Source organism: Lepus europaeus, chromosome 12 (assembly GCF_033115175.1).
Source record: "Lepus europaeus isolate LE1 chromosome 12, mLepTim1.pri, whole genome shotgun sequence".
In the NCBI taxonomy this organism is placed as follows: Eukaryota; Metazoa; Chordata; class Mammalia; order Lagomorpha; family Leporidae; genus Lepus; species Lepus europaeus.
This window is the reverse complement of record NC_084838.1, coordinates 77,222,439-77,237,675: the sequence shown is the minus strand read 5'-3', so window position 1 is coordinate 77,237,675 and position 15,237 is coordinate 77,222,439. Positions and strand designations below refer to the sequence as shown.

At 44.6% G+C, this 15,237-nt stretch overlaps 1 protein-coding gene across 2 annotated transcripts in view; it reads right to left on the bottom strand.

The window, feature by feature from the left end:
- The window catches only part of MAMDC2 (MAM domain containing 2), a 190,773-nt gene that overhangs the window by 65,209 nt on the left and 110,327 nt on the right, over nt 1-15,237 (bottom strand). For both annotated transcript variants that reach the window (XM_062207076.1, XM_062207077.1), the window contains exons 6-8: nt 12,194-12,450; nt 7,502-7,595; nt 730-873 (exon numbers count right to left, since the gene is read on the bottom strand). In XM_062207076.1, the coding sequence (XP_062063060.1) occupies nt 730-873; nt 7,502-7,595; nt 12,194-12,450 (495 nt within the window). The remainder of the gene's footprint in view (nt 1-729; nt 874-7,501; nt 7,596-12,193; nt 12,451-15,237) is intronic.

Here is a 15,237-nt window from a genome sequence, read left to right as displayed (position 1 = left end):
ACACCCACGAGCCAGTTGCTTCCTCCTGCCCCTCCCCCAGCCTCTGTGACTCACTGATCTGTATTCTATCTCTATACTTATCTGTTCTGGAGATTTCATAGAGATGGAGTGCAATGGCTTTCTTTCTTTTTTCTTTTTTCTTTTTTTTTGACAGGCAGAGTGGACAGTGAGAGAGAGAGAGAGAGAGAGACAGAGAGAAAGGTCTTCCTTTTTGCCGTTGGTTCACCCTCCAATGGCCACTGCGGCCGGTGCGCTGTGGCCAGCGCACCGCGCCAATCCGAAGGCAGGAGCCAGGTGCTTATCCTGGTCTCCCATGCGGATGCAGGGCCTAAGGACTTGGGCCATTCTCCACTGCACTCCCGGGCCACAGCAGAGAGCCGGCCTGGGAGAAGGGCAACCGGGACAGAATCCAGCGTCCTGACCAGGACTAGAACCCGGTGTGCCGGCTGTGCAATGGCTTTTTAAAGAGGCTTCATCTCAAGTGAGAGCAGAATACTTTCCAAAGGTTTGGCTACTTAATTAATTGGCAAACACTTTTGCTAGCACAGCAACTTGAACTCCAGTTTTTAAAAACAGCCAAATGCAAGATTCCTCATGGTCTCTGCTTCCCCACAGCTGACTTGTTTTCTTCCTCTTTGAAGTCAACATCTTTGTAAGTATGGAGTCAGAATGGCCACGGACTCATGGAGATGACCCAGAGATGTCCCACGTGGGCAGACCCTGACTTACCCAAGCCTGTGGTGTGGTCTCCAGCCCGGTACATGTTGGGCTTTACTTTCACTCTGGCCCAACCTGGACCTTCTTTATCTTGGTAAAAGTTGCAGAGATCTTCCTCAAAATCACAGCTCGCTTCCGCAGCACTGAAGGGAGTGTCTGAGCAAAGGAGAACAAACGTTCTAGTCAAGCCCACGGATCGCAGAGGACTCCATCAACCCGTGGACACACACGGCTGCATTTGTACCAGGGGAGACTGAAGAAGCAAAACACAGCGAAATATTTTTACCCACATGGCATGCTGTCAGGTTAGCATCTGACCAACCTTTCAACATGTTCTTTTCCTCTCTAAAGGGACAGGAGCAAGGAAACCTGTTCTCATTCTCTATAAAAATAAACTACAACCAGACTTCAAAAGAAATTTCCTTTCATGATGTAAAAACTGTGAGCATTTATTCACATGCTTCCTCATGATCAAAATTCAGGCATACAAAGTTTAAAAGAAAGACAGAAAGAGAAAAGGAAAGGGTTACAAGGGACTATTAATTCTAAGACATATTTTGGAAATAGTAGTTTTCAGAAATAACTTTCATCTGTTGAACATTGTGTCAGAAGCACAGCCACTGTCTATTTATAATTGACATTAGTAGTAGGAGCTGATCTGCTTGAAAAAAAAATCATCACTCTATAAATCACACAGTTCAAAAGTCACACCAATCCCAGGAGGGGTACTGCTATTGTTTCGGCTTGGCTGAGTTCTGGTATCATTTATTCTGGTCTATTAATAACATTGCAAACCAGATTTCCTGGAGGGAATAGAACAAAATATTTCTGCTCTTTTGAGAATAACTTTCAGTCCTATTAACGAGTGACTTGTCAACCTCACTGTTAAGATTGCCCTCTGAGTGCAGAGGGAATCTGACTGTAGCAGTTCAGGGCACATTCAGCGTAGCCAAGTGTGACCTGGTCTGTGAGCTGATGGACACTGGTCTACCATTCTAGGGCTGGAGAGAGTGGATGATGTTTTAATAATGGAAACTCATCTCTAGAGAAGCATTTGACTTCTGGAAAAAGTAAGCTGATAAAAAAAGGGGGGGGGGAACTGGTCAGAAAAAAAGTTTCAATACAATCTCAATTTGTCAGTTTTCTTTCTTTTTAAAAAAGATTCACTTATTTCCTTGGAAGGCAGAGTTACAGAGAGAGAGAGGAAGAGACAGAGAGGGACAGATCTCCCATCCACTGTTTCACTCCTCAAATAGCCTCAACGGCCAGGCCTGGCCAGGCGAAGCTAAGACCCAGGAGCTTCTTCTGGATCGCCCATGTGGGTGGCAGTGGTCCAAGCATCTTCCGTTGCTTTCTCAGGTGCATTAGCAGGGACCTGGACCCAAAGTGAAGCAGCTGGGACTTGAACCCATGCTCAGATGGGATGCCAGCTACACAGGCAGTGGCTTAATCAGCTGTATCACAATGCCGACCCTCAATTTGTCAATCTTCAAAGAAAGAAAACAATCAAATGGACTGAGGAACTGAGCCGAATTAAAGGGCATGAAAGAGATAGGACGATCAAAGACTCCAAGAGATCCACGATTCAGTCTTGGCCAGAAAAACAAATACCTGTCAAGGACATTACCGGGGCAACTGGAGAAATTGGTGTACGGACTGCAGATTAGCTGATAATGTTGTATCAGCATTACATTTCCTGAACTTTGTAATTATCTTATAGTTAGGCTGAAGGATGTGCTGAATTTTAGAAGATACACACTGAAGTCTTTTGGGGCAAAGGGGCATGGAGTATGCAACCTACTCTAAAATGGTTGATTAAGCAAACATGGCACAATGTTAACAACTTGTAGATCTAGCTGAAGAGTACATGGGAGTTATTTGTAGTATTCCTACAAACATTGTCTGAGTTTGAAATGATACAAAAATAGAGTCCTCAAAATACTAAATTTAAAGAAGTGACTAACAACACATTATAAAAAAAGAATAAGAAAATGTTCTGGAACCTGGTTTCGGGAAATGCACCCTAGAAGCAAACTCTGATGAACCAGAAAGAGGAAAGAAAGTAAAGAGAATTCTCAGTGCTCTATCACTGGTGGATGAGCTCACACCCTGACCTGCATGATTCTGTCAGCACCAACATCCTCTAAGCCCTGAAGAGAGAGTCTGTGGTCAACAATGTCCTACAAACAAGGATTTTTCCACATTCTCCCATGGAGATTTGAGACCACAGGAAACCCTGTGATGATCTCCAGTACCAAGCAACCCTCTTTACCTGCTAATGAAAAAACATGAAAATCAAAAACCTGTAGATGGTTATCTAGCTCAGGAAGTGGCATGGCACTCCCATGCCATGCACAAAGAGAACAGAAGCCAGCAAAATCACCCATCAGTTATGCACCTCAAAGTTGCTGCCCTTGGGCAGCTCCAAGAGAATCTCAACCCAATTATTATGTGTGTGAGAGGTGGTATTTAAAAAAACTTTAGATTTTGTAGTAGCTTTATTCATAACCAGCAAAACTTAGACTCAACTAAGATGTTCTTTGGTGGATAAATGGGTACTTAAACTGTGGTATATCTAGACAATGGCATATTAGGGTTAAAAAGTGTTATCAAGGCAAGAAAAACATGGAGGGAATTTAAATGCATGTTACTATGTGAAGGAAGATATTCTGAATAGGCTGGTGCCTTGTACATTGCATGATTCCAGCTATGTGGCATCCTGAAAAAGTCAAATCCATGGGGAGAGTTAAGAGGGGCTAGCATGGAGGGAGGAGTGGCTAGGCAGATCACAGAGGTAGTGGAAACTATTCCACTGGATACAATAATAGTAGGTATATGTCTACATACGCTTGTCCAAACCCATGGAATAAATAAATACACAACCCCAAGAAAAAAGTCTTAGCATAAACCATGAATCTGGGTGACAAGGGCAGAGGACGGCTAAGTTATAAGGGAAAGCGGTACTTCCCACTTGATTTGGCTGTGAAGTAGATTTGTCGGTGACCTGATAAAAAGGAAACCTCAAAGCTGTAATTCAAAAGCTCTCTTCTTTCTAACCTTGATTGTTGTTTCTACTCTGAGACGGCACCTGATTCCTGAAGATGGTGGGGTGGACCGAAAGCCTTTGCTTCGAGCTTGTTTCACACGTCTGTGTCAAGTGGGGATCACAAATTGCGCTACCTGGGAGTGTCTGTGACATATCTGAAGCACAAGGTAGAATCAGAGGCAGTTGGAAGCTCCTGAGCATCAGTTGATAATCATGAAAAGAAAAAAAAAAAAAAAAGAAAAGAGCCTCTTGAAGCAAGTTACTCAAGAGCATCATAATGCTTTAGTTACTTGCTTGCTTTCTGACCTTAAAACATTTTAGAAATGAGAGGCTTTGAAGATAATCTAATTAGCTGGAGTGTGTTACAGTTTGAGAAGAATGGTCGGGAGTCCTTCTCATCCTCTCCTCTGCTCCACGAAATTCATGGGGACAGAGTCAGCATCCGTGCTGTGGATCTAAAAGACTCATCAGCCTTCTGGTGTTCAAGAGGGCTATTGGGTGCAGGGCACTCTACAGAGGGCCAAATTCACAGGCTACTTTGATTTTTCAACATGAGCCAGCCCAAAGATAGGCTGAGACAGTACAAAGCTGGTTTGGGGAAAAGAGTGAGTCTGGTGCTAGAAAGAGGAACCACAATGAAACTAGGAGCTGGGCCACTGGCTGGGCTGCAGATGCCCTCAGAGGAATTTGGGAATAGGGAGGACCAGGGAATCATCTGTAACCTAGGCAGCAACCGGAGCTGGATTGCCAACTGGTCAAGAGTTCTGGCACTATGTTGTGGTGCATGGCTGATTTGGGTATTCAGGTACAGGTCCTCTGAGTGTCAGGGTCCTACAAATCCCTGGCCAGAGAGGAGGTTTGGGGACTGCATATGGCAGAGCTGTGGAGCTCTCAGTGTAGGGTGGGGCAGTACAGCAGGATTCTTAGAAGTGGATGGGACTGCCTGTTAAGCATTCAAGTATTTAAAAATCAATAGTTATGCATTATGGTTATGCACCTGGTTTAGACTCTGGGCCAAGCATAAGGGTGGATGGAAAAAGTGTGGGTAGGGAAGTTCTGTTACTGAAATGGGGCTGGAAGCATCCTTGGGGGATGCTTGGAGAGCCATACGACACCAGTGTTTCACCTTGTGACTATGCAATGGCTCTGGTCTAGGAAGACTAGATTAATTCTAAGCCCCACCAAATGGTGGGAGCAAGATGCTTCCTCTGATGAAATCATTCTTGTCTCAGCCTAGCAGGGAGATGAGGGAAGAGAATGCTAGGTCCAGCTGGGAAAAGCAGAGACAACAAGTCTGGAGCTAACCAAGATAAAGAAAAAATGTTGGCACCTGTTATGAAACAGAAGGGCATGAACTATTTGTGAAATGTAAGACAAAGTATGAAAACTAGAGGGCTCAGCTTCCAAATTTGCAGAATCCTGCCCACAGCTGCTCAGGGAAGCCTAAAGCAGGCTCCAGCTGACACGTTCATCAGTGCAGTGCCCTTTGCTGGTGCTTTTTAGTTTCAGTCTGACCCGCTATTCTCCAGGGAATGGAGAGCTGTAATCTGAAAATGAAGGCATGATATTGTCTCATGACAAAGCATTTGTCTATAGCCATCCCAGACATTAATTCGTACTCTTTCCAACGGATCTGTGAAATGGGTTCTTCCATCCTTGCCCTCCAGATGTAGAAACAGAGTCTCAAAGACATTAAAACAACATGGTCAAGTTCATGTAGCTTGCACGTGGCAGAATAGGGATGTGAATCCAAATTCCTGGTTCTTGAGCACAAAACCAATGATGCAATTAAACTGTGTTAAAGCCACATTAATATGCTGGGAAGTTCTGAAGACCAATATAGAGCCACGGTTAACCTAACTGTGTCAAAATGCATACTTGGGGAGGTTCCTGCAAGGACACGGTATCCATGAGGGCTGTATTTTACAGCCTGGCCAGCCCTCTTAAATGCTCCTTGTTTTCCTGCAATCTCTTTCCTTCGCACCCGTCAGATCACCAATGCAGGAGGAAAGAGCCCATGCTTGTTGAGTATGTTTTTTAAAGGGAGAGCATTTTCGAGCATTTCTTCTAAAGTGACTTGAGTTGATTCTATTACTCCCCAGCTGCCTCTACACCATACTCTTTTCCCTGTGCAGACGTTTGAATGAACACTCTTCTCCTCCATATATATTTATGCAATATTCGATGTAAATGCCTAGCGTCAGAAGAGGAACTTTCCAAAAGTAATGATAGATTAATGGTGAGATTACTATTAACACAATTGAAATAGTAACTAACAGGACTAAGGGGCAATCCAATTTAGAGAAGTAAAACAATTTCAGTTTCAGTGTTTTGTCAATTTTTTAGACTTTTTAATCTTTGATTATCATTCATATTAAATAATTTAATAATATGCAAATCCAGTCTGGTTCTATCTGCTTCACTACCCTTGCCCTTAATTTGAATTAGTAAAAATATAATATTTAGCTTCAGCAAATTAGTAGACTTCTCTTTACTTTGGGTAACAGTTTAGTAAGTATAAAATTATTTTTTCTTTGTCCCTTTGCTTGTATATAATATACCTAAAACCATATTAAATGAGAAATCAGGGGCTAGTGCTGTGGCGCAGTGGGTTAATTCCCTGGCCTGAAGCGCCGGCATCCCATATGGGCGCTGGTTCTAGTCCCGACTGCTCCTCTTCTGATCCAGCTCTTTGCTATGGCCTGGGAAAGGAGTAGAAGATGGCCCAAGTCCTTGGGCTCCTGCACCCGCATGGGAGACCTGGAAGAAGCGCCTAGCTCCTGGTTTTGGATCGGCGAAGCTCTGGCCATTGCAGCCAGTTGGGGAGTGAACCAGCGGATGAAAAACTTCTCCCTCTCTCTTCCTCTTTCTCTCCCTGCCTCCCCTCTACCTGTGTAACTCTGACTTGCAAATAAATAATAAAATTTTTAAAAATTAGAAATCAATTCTATCTTAAGTGAAAGTCAAACTTCAAAGGCCAAGTTCAAAACTTTATTCCCTGTGCTCCAAAACCCAGAATGAGGGTTAATTAATAAGATGGGATGACCACAGTGTCCCCCTGGGTCTCCCAAGAAAACATTTAAGCAGTGAGGTCAGTTATATTTATCTGGGTTATCACTAATATATTGTTGTCCTTCTTATTCTCATTTTGCTTCTGATTCAGTTGGAATCAATTTGTTTGTTCAGCTTCCCAGAAAGTAAAAAGCAAAAACAAAAAATTCTTCTCTTTCTAAACATCAATCGAATTTATGAAACTAAAAAATTGATCATGATAGAATAATTTGAAGGTTCACTTTAAAGGAGAAATTAACTAAATTAAGAACACAAAATATCCTAGAGATGTCTACCAAACACTAACATCTTTAAACAGGAGGACATTGATATATCTTGTACACATCAATTTGTGAAGAGGTTTTATAATTTTATTCAGTAGATTGTTAGAGGTTTTTCCATCTACCCAGTCACCCATCTATGGACCCAAGATGTCTTATAAAAGGATGAAAACAGCTTAAGTTTATTAAATTTTCCTTTCCTGGTAGGCAGGAAACTAGCATTTGGTGCCAGAAAAATTAGATTCACTTTGTGTGTGGGGGAATATTCCAGAAAAAATGACTGTTTGGTTGAATATTTTTCCAAGGATGATATAAGAGGAAGAGTGAGGAAATCAAAAGCAATTATAACAAGGCTTAGCCACATGCTTCAGTTGGGAAAGGAAATTTCAGTAGTGACACTGCTCACCTGTCTGATTCTGGCAGTGAACAGGAGAGAAAGCAATATCATCGAGGGCAACATATCCTCCTTTGGGACCATTGAAAGCAACTTCAAAAATAACCTGCAGAGAAAAATGAAAATGTTTATATAATTCCTGTTAGGCTTACATGCTCTTAATCATGATTTTAATTTTTTTAAAGGTTTATATATTTGAAAGGCAGAGTTAGAGAGAGAGAGACAGAGACAGACAGACAGCTAAGGCCGGGCCAGGCCAAAGCCAGGAGCTGGGAGCCAGGAGTTTCATCTGGGTCTCCCACATGGGTGCAGAGGCCCAAGCACTTGGGCCATCTTCTACTGTTTTCGCAGGCGCATTAACAAGAGACTGGATTGAACCAGTGCCCATATGGGATGCTGGCACTGCATCTGGCAGCTTAATCTGCTTTGCCACAGCTCTGGCCCCTTGATTTTAATTTAAAAAATTGTTTCAAAATCACAATTTGTGTATTTAGCCTTGATATTCTTTTTTTTTTTTTTTAAGATGTATTTATTTATTTGAAGGGCAGAGTTACAGAGAGGCAGAGGCAGAGAGTGAGAGAGATCTTCCATCTGCTGGTTCATTCCCCAGATGGCTGCAATGGCCGGAGCAGTGTTGATCTGAAGCCAGGAGCCAGGAGCTTCTTCCGGGTTTCCCACGCAGGTGCAAGGGCTCAAGGATTAGAACCTTCTTCAGCTACTTTCCCATGTGCATTAGCAGGGAGCTGGATCGAAGTAGAACAGTCAGGACTCGAACCAGCACGACATGGGATGACTGCATCACAGGTGGTGGCTTAACCCACTGCACCACAACATTGGCCTCTTAACCATGATTTCAATGGCATGTCAGTTAGACCAGGTGATACTAAGTTACAAGGACTTGTGCACTCCAGTTACCAAATATTGGAGTTGGAGTGACATCCTACTCAACTTGTCATTTCTTTCAGGGAGAATGAAACTGCTATAGCCTGAATGTTTGTTCTTCACTCCTACCACCACCCCTCCCCCTTACAAAGTCATATATTGAAGTCCTAATCCCCAAGATGATGTTATTAGGATTGGGGTTTTGCCTGGTGTGGATACGATCTGAGTGGTCTCCCCAGGGTTCAAGTGCTGGAGGTTTGGTCCCCAGAGTGGAGATGTTGAAGCGCTGGGACTGTTAAGAGGCAAGGCCTGGTGGAAGGTAATTGCATCATGGGGCCAACCCTGCACACACACACACACACACCGTGAATGGATTGATGCTTGTTTTAGGCATCCCCACGTACACGTACTTGGGCCTTCAAGTTTGTGGCTGCTTTTCTTTCTGCTTCTCTATCAGAGGCCCCAGCCAGGAGAACGGCACCTGCAGCCGCCAGTGCACTTCATCTCTTTACAAAGCAGCCAGCCTTGGGAACACTGTTGGAGCAACACAAAGCTAACTAATCCTCCTTGCAGGGCCTTGCCCTCACACATGGGATTAGTGCTCTTAGAAAAGAGGCATAAGGAAGCTGGCTCACCCCTTCCACCACGTGCAGACACACAGAGAGAAGGCATCATCTATGACCCAGGAAAGGGGTCTTCACCAGACACTACATCTTTGGGTGCTTTGATCTGAGACTTCCTGATATCCAGAACTGTGAGAAATAAATCTCCATTGTTTCTAAGCTACCCAGTTTAGGACATTTTGTATAAGTTGTCCAAATGGACTAACACAGAAACCCCGAAATGATGTTTTAGTGATCTCTCTTGAAACCATCAGCTACTGTCCATGTAATTTCTGATGGAACTACAAAATTAATCAGCATTAAGAACTTCAATGACAGGAAAAACAGGCTAAGCAAAGAAAGTAGGTCAGGTTCTTCCCCTGCTGTCCACAGGCAGCTGAGCCCCTCTGACTCCTTTTCCCTTCTTCCTAGTAGAACTCTACATGAGGAGCTGGACCAGGCAGCTGTCAGAGGTGGAAACACTGATCTCAGCAGTCCAGACATGTTCCAGAGGGTAGAGAGCACATGGTTTCATAAGTTCAACTTGAACTCTCCAAAATACAGTGGGAGTCCTGGAAGTATATATCTGGCGAGGAGTAGATGAGTGGTCTGTGAATGCAGAAAAAAAGATCTGGACAACAAAGGGTTAATTAAGTTCACAGACTTGACACAGGTCCATGACACTGAGCTCTCAGGGCGCTGCTTGATAAACAAAATGAGTGACAGAATTTGCTTCATACGGGGCAGGTGCAGTAAAAAATACAAGCATTTCTGCTCCGGACATGCTAGTTACAGCTCATGTGCCAATGTGTTCTCTCCTGCTCAGAAAGAACGTCTCTAATGTTTGTTTTGCCTTTTTAAAATTCATTCGAGAATATGGTGACATTAAAGTCACTGATGTGTGCAGAACAAGTTTCTCTTCCTGCCAGTTTGTATGAGCATGTAATACCAGCCGGGTTCACAGTAGAAGGGCAGAATCACATGTGTGTGGACCCACAGGATATAGACGGAGGTTCAGTGTACCACTCCAGCCTCCAAGTGACAATCTGAAAACATTCAGCGAAGTCGCCCTCCCACAAATGTTGCCCAGGAAGCGTACAGCTGCGCGAAAGGAGCTGGTAAAGAAAACACTGTCAGTGTGCCTGGGTGTGTGACTCATTCGATTGTGATAAGAAGGAAAATTTCCTGAAGCTATGCATGCGTTTCTTTTTCTCCTTGCAACCCAAACTCACTAAAAACTTTCCACTGGGCTGCCGGAGCAAACCAAGGCCTGGTCAGACTTTGGGATAGGAAATAGCTCACATTCTGCAAAAGGCACTCTGCTCTTTCTGGGATGGCTGGGCCAGGGGGTAAAGAGCAGGAGAGGGATGGGGTGCAGGGAGTGGCAGGCACGCCATCAGTAGATGGAACCCGTCAGAAGCCAAAACCTGGCCCCCGTGTTCTCTGCAGCTCTACAGCAGGCTCACAGATGGCACAGTGAGAAGATGCCAGAGGCATACTCTGCTGCTTTAGCACTTTAAAGGCCACTGGAGAAGGTACTGCAAAATGCACAAAGTGACAAGTGGAGGGTGCCAGTAACTCATGGTAACGAAGAGTCTACATGCAGCTCCGAGTCCTTACAGCAATCTCACACTTAGAGCAGGCACAGGGCCGCACCCATTGATGCTCAAGGTGCTGAGGGTCTGCAGGCAGAGCTGAGCTGCCTCCTCCAGCTGGAGGTCATATTTGAGTCCAGGAACTTTCCTAAGCTCTCTGGCATTCACCAGCTGTGTGACCCAGAAAAAAGATGTTGAACTTTTTGGACATTCTGTTTTCTCCTTCGTCGTCAGTAAATATGGGGGATGATTTCATCTGGATTTTGTTGGATGGTCAGTACTGAATACACTAGTCAGTTCCAAAAAACATACATAGATATAGATATCTATGCATCAGGTCTACAAGGGCAAATAAACATAGAGATGTCACAAGTACTCATCTTTGTGGGATTGGCCCAAGGCCTTTTAATTTGCTTCTCTGAATTTTCTACTTCTTCTGTGCTGCACATTTATCCCTTATGTAACTTTAAAACCAAAGCACTCTGCTGTCTCACACAGGATGATTGAAGAAATGTTTATTTCTGATTTTATGACATTTATCTGCAAAGAATGAAATAAGTCTCTCCCCCCTCCCCCACAGATAGACAACTCCCTGAAATCAAGGTAGCCTTCAAAACTGCTCTCAGGAATGGAAGCACAGGGATGATCTGGGGTTAGAGGACTTGGAGCTCCTCTGTGAGATCTCCACGGCCACAGTGCAGGGTTCAGAGGGACAGCGTGCCAAGAACACTTGGTAGTTGACTGGATTTTTTTTCACATTTATTCTTATGGAAAATACTCTTGCTAGAAAATGAAAATGACAAAGAAAGAAGGCAGAAGGAATACAGAGGAAGGAGCTGCAGAGGGGACCAGAAAGATTAAGACTGAGGTACAGCATGGGTGGGAGGGGAAAGGGACTTTGGTCAATGGGTGTGAAGTTACAGTAAGTTCTGGTGCTCAGGTGCACAGCAGACTGACTACAGCTACAAACAACATGTGGTAGGCAGCAGGCTTTCAGGCTAGCAGCTAAGACACCTGCAAGCTATGTCACAGTGGCTGCTTCAATCCTTGGCTCCAGCTCCTGATTCCAGCCTCCTGCTAATGCAGACCCTGGGAGGCAGCCATGATGGCTCAAGTAGTTGGGTCCCTGTCACTCACGTGGGAGACCCAGATTGAGTTTCCAGCTTCTGGCTTTGGCCCTGGCCCAACCCTGGCTTGTTGCAGGCACTTGGGGGAGTTGAATCAACAGATGGGAAGTTCTCTCTTATCTGTCTCTGCCTCTGCAATCAATTTTAAAATGCTTTTAAAACCACAATATATTATACATTACAAAATAGCTGTAAGAAAGGATTTTGAATGTCAGAAGCAAACGATAAATGTTGAGGTGACAGATGAACTCATCACCCTGATTAGATCATCATATGAAGTATACATGTATCAAAACATCATATGGTATCCCATAATTATGTACAATATTTTTTGTTTAAAATAACAGTTGAAAACAATTCTAAATAAGCCCACCTTAAAACAAAAACAAAAAGGACTGAAGTACAGCAGGAAAGAAACCTGACGCTGAGGAGGGAGAGTATTGGCCCCCAAAGCTGTGCATGGGCCAGACAGGCACAACTGGTCCCCTGCATACCTACCTCCATGGGATAGGGGGCACTGAACTCGACTTCCGCCAGGTTCCAGGCAGCACTCTCCGGAGCGTCCATTTTCCAGATCTCCTCATAGAGGCCGGAGCCATCCCGAGTGTAGAGGGAGAAGACGTTGTCATTCCCCTGCTGGAGCTGGTAATAAAAGGACAGGCAGCCAGACATGGGCGCCGTGGTCATGGGGGAGATGAGCTGCGCCACCTCCTGGAAGTGCTTGACGTAAACGGAGTCCACGTACATGTAGTGGCCTGGAGATCACACAGAAGGAAGACGTATCAGACGGGAAGGGTTTGCAGATGAAACAGCATGGGCCTGGGGTTTGCTTCTACATAATCTGGTGGGAGCCAGGGGAGGAAGCAGGTGAAAGACGTTGGGCCAAGAGTGGAAAAATACTGCAGGTGGGAGCCAGGCCACCAGGTTTATTGTTCTTGGTGAAATACAAGATGAGACCTGCTCTTTTTGCATAAAAAAAATAAAAACATACAGAGAGATAGAGGCGTCATTTGTACAGCGCCTGATTTTTCACAGGCTGAACCCATTCCTGGGGAGGCACAGAACATCACCCGAGAAGCCACCCTCCTATGCCTTCGCTGAGTGATTCACTTCCAAGAGCATGCACACGCAGTGTCCATCTGTTGTCCAAGGGCAGGAGACCCACCTGGACATCTTTACAGGATGTGCAAAATGTCCCTGTGTGCATTTTGAACGACTCTGAAGCCAAACCAGATGGCAGTTTGCACACGTTAATAGAACATGCAGGCTACTTGGCACTGCAATAAGAGTTTGAACTTGTGAAGTTGCTCCTGGCAGGCCTTGTTGGCTTCTAGGCCTGGAGGCTGACCTCCACTGGAGGCCTCTAGGTGGGGCAGAGTGGGGAAGGCTGGGAAGGGAACTGAGTGTGAGTCCTGCTCTACTCCCCACCAGCTCCAGGCCCTTACACAAGTTTCTGCATTTGTCTGGGCCTCAATTTCCTGATGTCTGGAATGGGAATCAAATACAGCAGCTGTCCCCCTGCATCTGGGAGGGACTGCTTCAAGGACTGCTGGGGACGCTACAGACTGCAGATGCTCAGGTCTCTTATATAAGATGGAGCCGTCTTTCCATTTAATGACCCCAGGTCTTTCTGTATACTTTAAATCATTTCTAGGTTATTTATAATACCTAGTAAGTGTAAGTGACGTTTGAATTGGTGTTACATTGTATTTTTTAAACATTGTATTACTTAGGGAATATTGACATGAAAATAAAGTTTTTACATGTTCAGGATACACATAATTTTCTTTTCCAAATTAGTTTCCTCTTTTAAAAAAGATTTATTTACTTATTTGAAAGGTAGAGTGACAGAGAGAGAGAGAGAGAGAGAGAGAGGAAGGGAGGGAGAGTGGGAGCGAATGAAAAAGAGAGAGAGAGAGATCTTGAGAGAGAGAATCTTTCATTTGTTGGTTCACTTTCCAAATGCCTGCAACAGCCAGGGCTAAGCCAGGCTGAAACCAGGAGCTAGAACCTCCAGATCTCCTATGTGAGTGGCAGGAACCCAAGTACTCTGGCCATCATTTGCTGCCTCCCAGACATATCAGTAGGGAGCTGGATAGGAAGTAGAGGTGGCGCAATCCCAGGTACTCTGTTATGGGATGCAAGCCCTGCAAGCAATGACTTAACATGCTGTGCCACAACACCTGGCGCATCTAAGCATTTTCAGTGCATAGTTGGTGGAATTCATAGATGTGGAACAAGTAAATGTGGAATTTGTATGAGCACCAAAGAAAATTACGTGTGTAAAGTGAGTAGCATGTACCTGGCACACTGTAAATGCCTTATATATTTATAATGAAATAAAGTAATGCCATCAGTGTTTCTAGGGCTATAGTCTTTTCTTTTTGTGTAAAGGATAGTTATTATTATTTGCAATTCTTTTTTGTAAAGATATATCTATTTATTTGAGAGGCAGAGTTACAGAAAGGGGAAGACACACACACACACACACAGATAGAGGTCTTCTATCCACTGGTTCACTCCCCAGATGGTCGCAACATGCAGAGCTGGGCCAATCTGAAGCCAGAAGCCAAGAGCTTCCTCTGGGTTTTTCACGTGGGTGCAGGGGCCCAAGCACTTAGGCCATTTTCCACTGCTTTCCCAGGCCATCAGCAGAGAGCTAGGTCAGAGGTGGAGTAGCCAGGACACAAACCAGCACCCAAATGGTGCAGGTGGAGGCTTAGCCTATTACACCACAGCACTAGCCCCCACTCCTGATGTTTAAAATAAAAACACTCTCGCAGACCCCCAAAAAATGTCACAGCCCCTATACACAGTGCCCACTGTGCCTAATGAGCATGTTGGCCTTGGCTTCTTCTTAGACCCTGACAACCATTTTTCACCAAATTTTGTTCCTACCTAATCTCAGCTTAGTCTCTGCTTATTGAGAGCCCAAACTGACATAGCCAAGAAGAGGGAGATCAGCTCCCTAGACTGAGGAGTATCTACAACAAGGATTCCAGAAGACTCTCCGTGAATCTGAGAAACTTCACAAACCTTCCTGAAGTGCATAACTGTGCTCACCTGGAGAACTCACACTCATCCCCATTATAAATTTATCATCTTTGCAACTGCCAGGCATCTGATATCTTGGTTAAAGGATATGGAGTCACTTGCTGGGTGGACAATATTCTAATCTGTGCATTTGCAGCTGATGTGCCTCATTAACAACTCGGGCTGAAGACGCTGGGCCAAGCCAGCCACAGTCATATTTCTGGCCCCCAAAACATGCAACAAACACAATGTGACCTGCCCAAAGTGAGTCAGAGAGGCTGCTGGGAATCAGATCAAGACTGCTGACGCCAAGTCTCACATGGAGCCACGAGGCCAGATCACACTCCACCGCCCCTTTTCCTTTGCATCACTCATTTCCTGCCAAAGCTGGGTACTATTTACTGATGCAGTGAGTAACAAAGGTTGCTCATTGTACGATTATCATCTCACCTGAAGGGGTGGGGATAATTCAGAAATCACCAGTCAAGGGTCCGCCCTAGAGGCCAGGA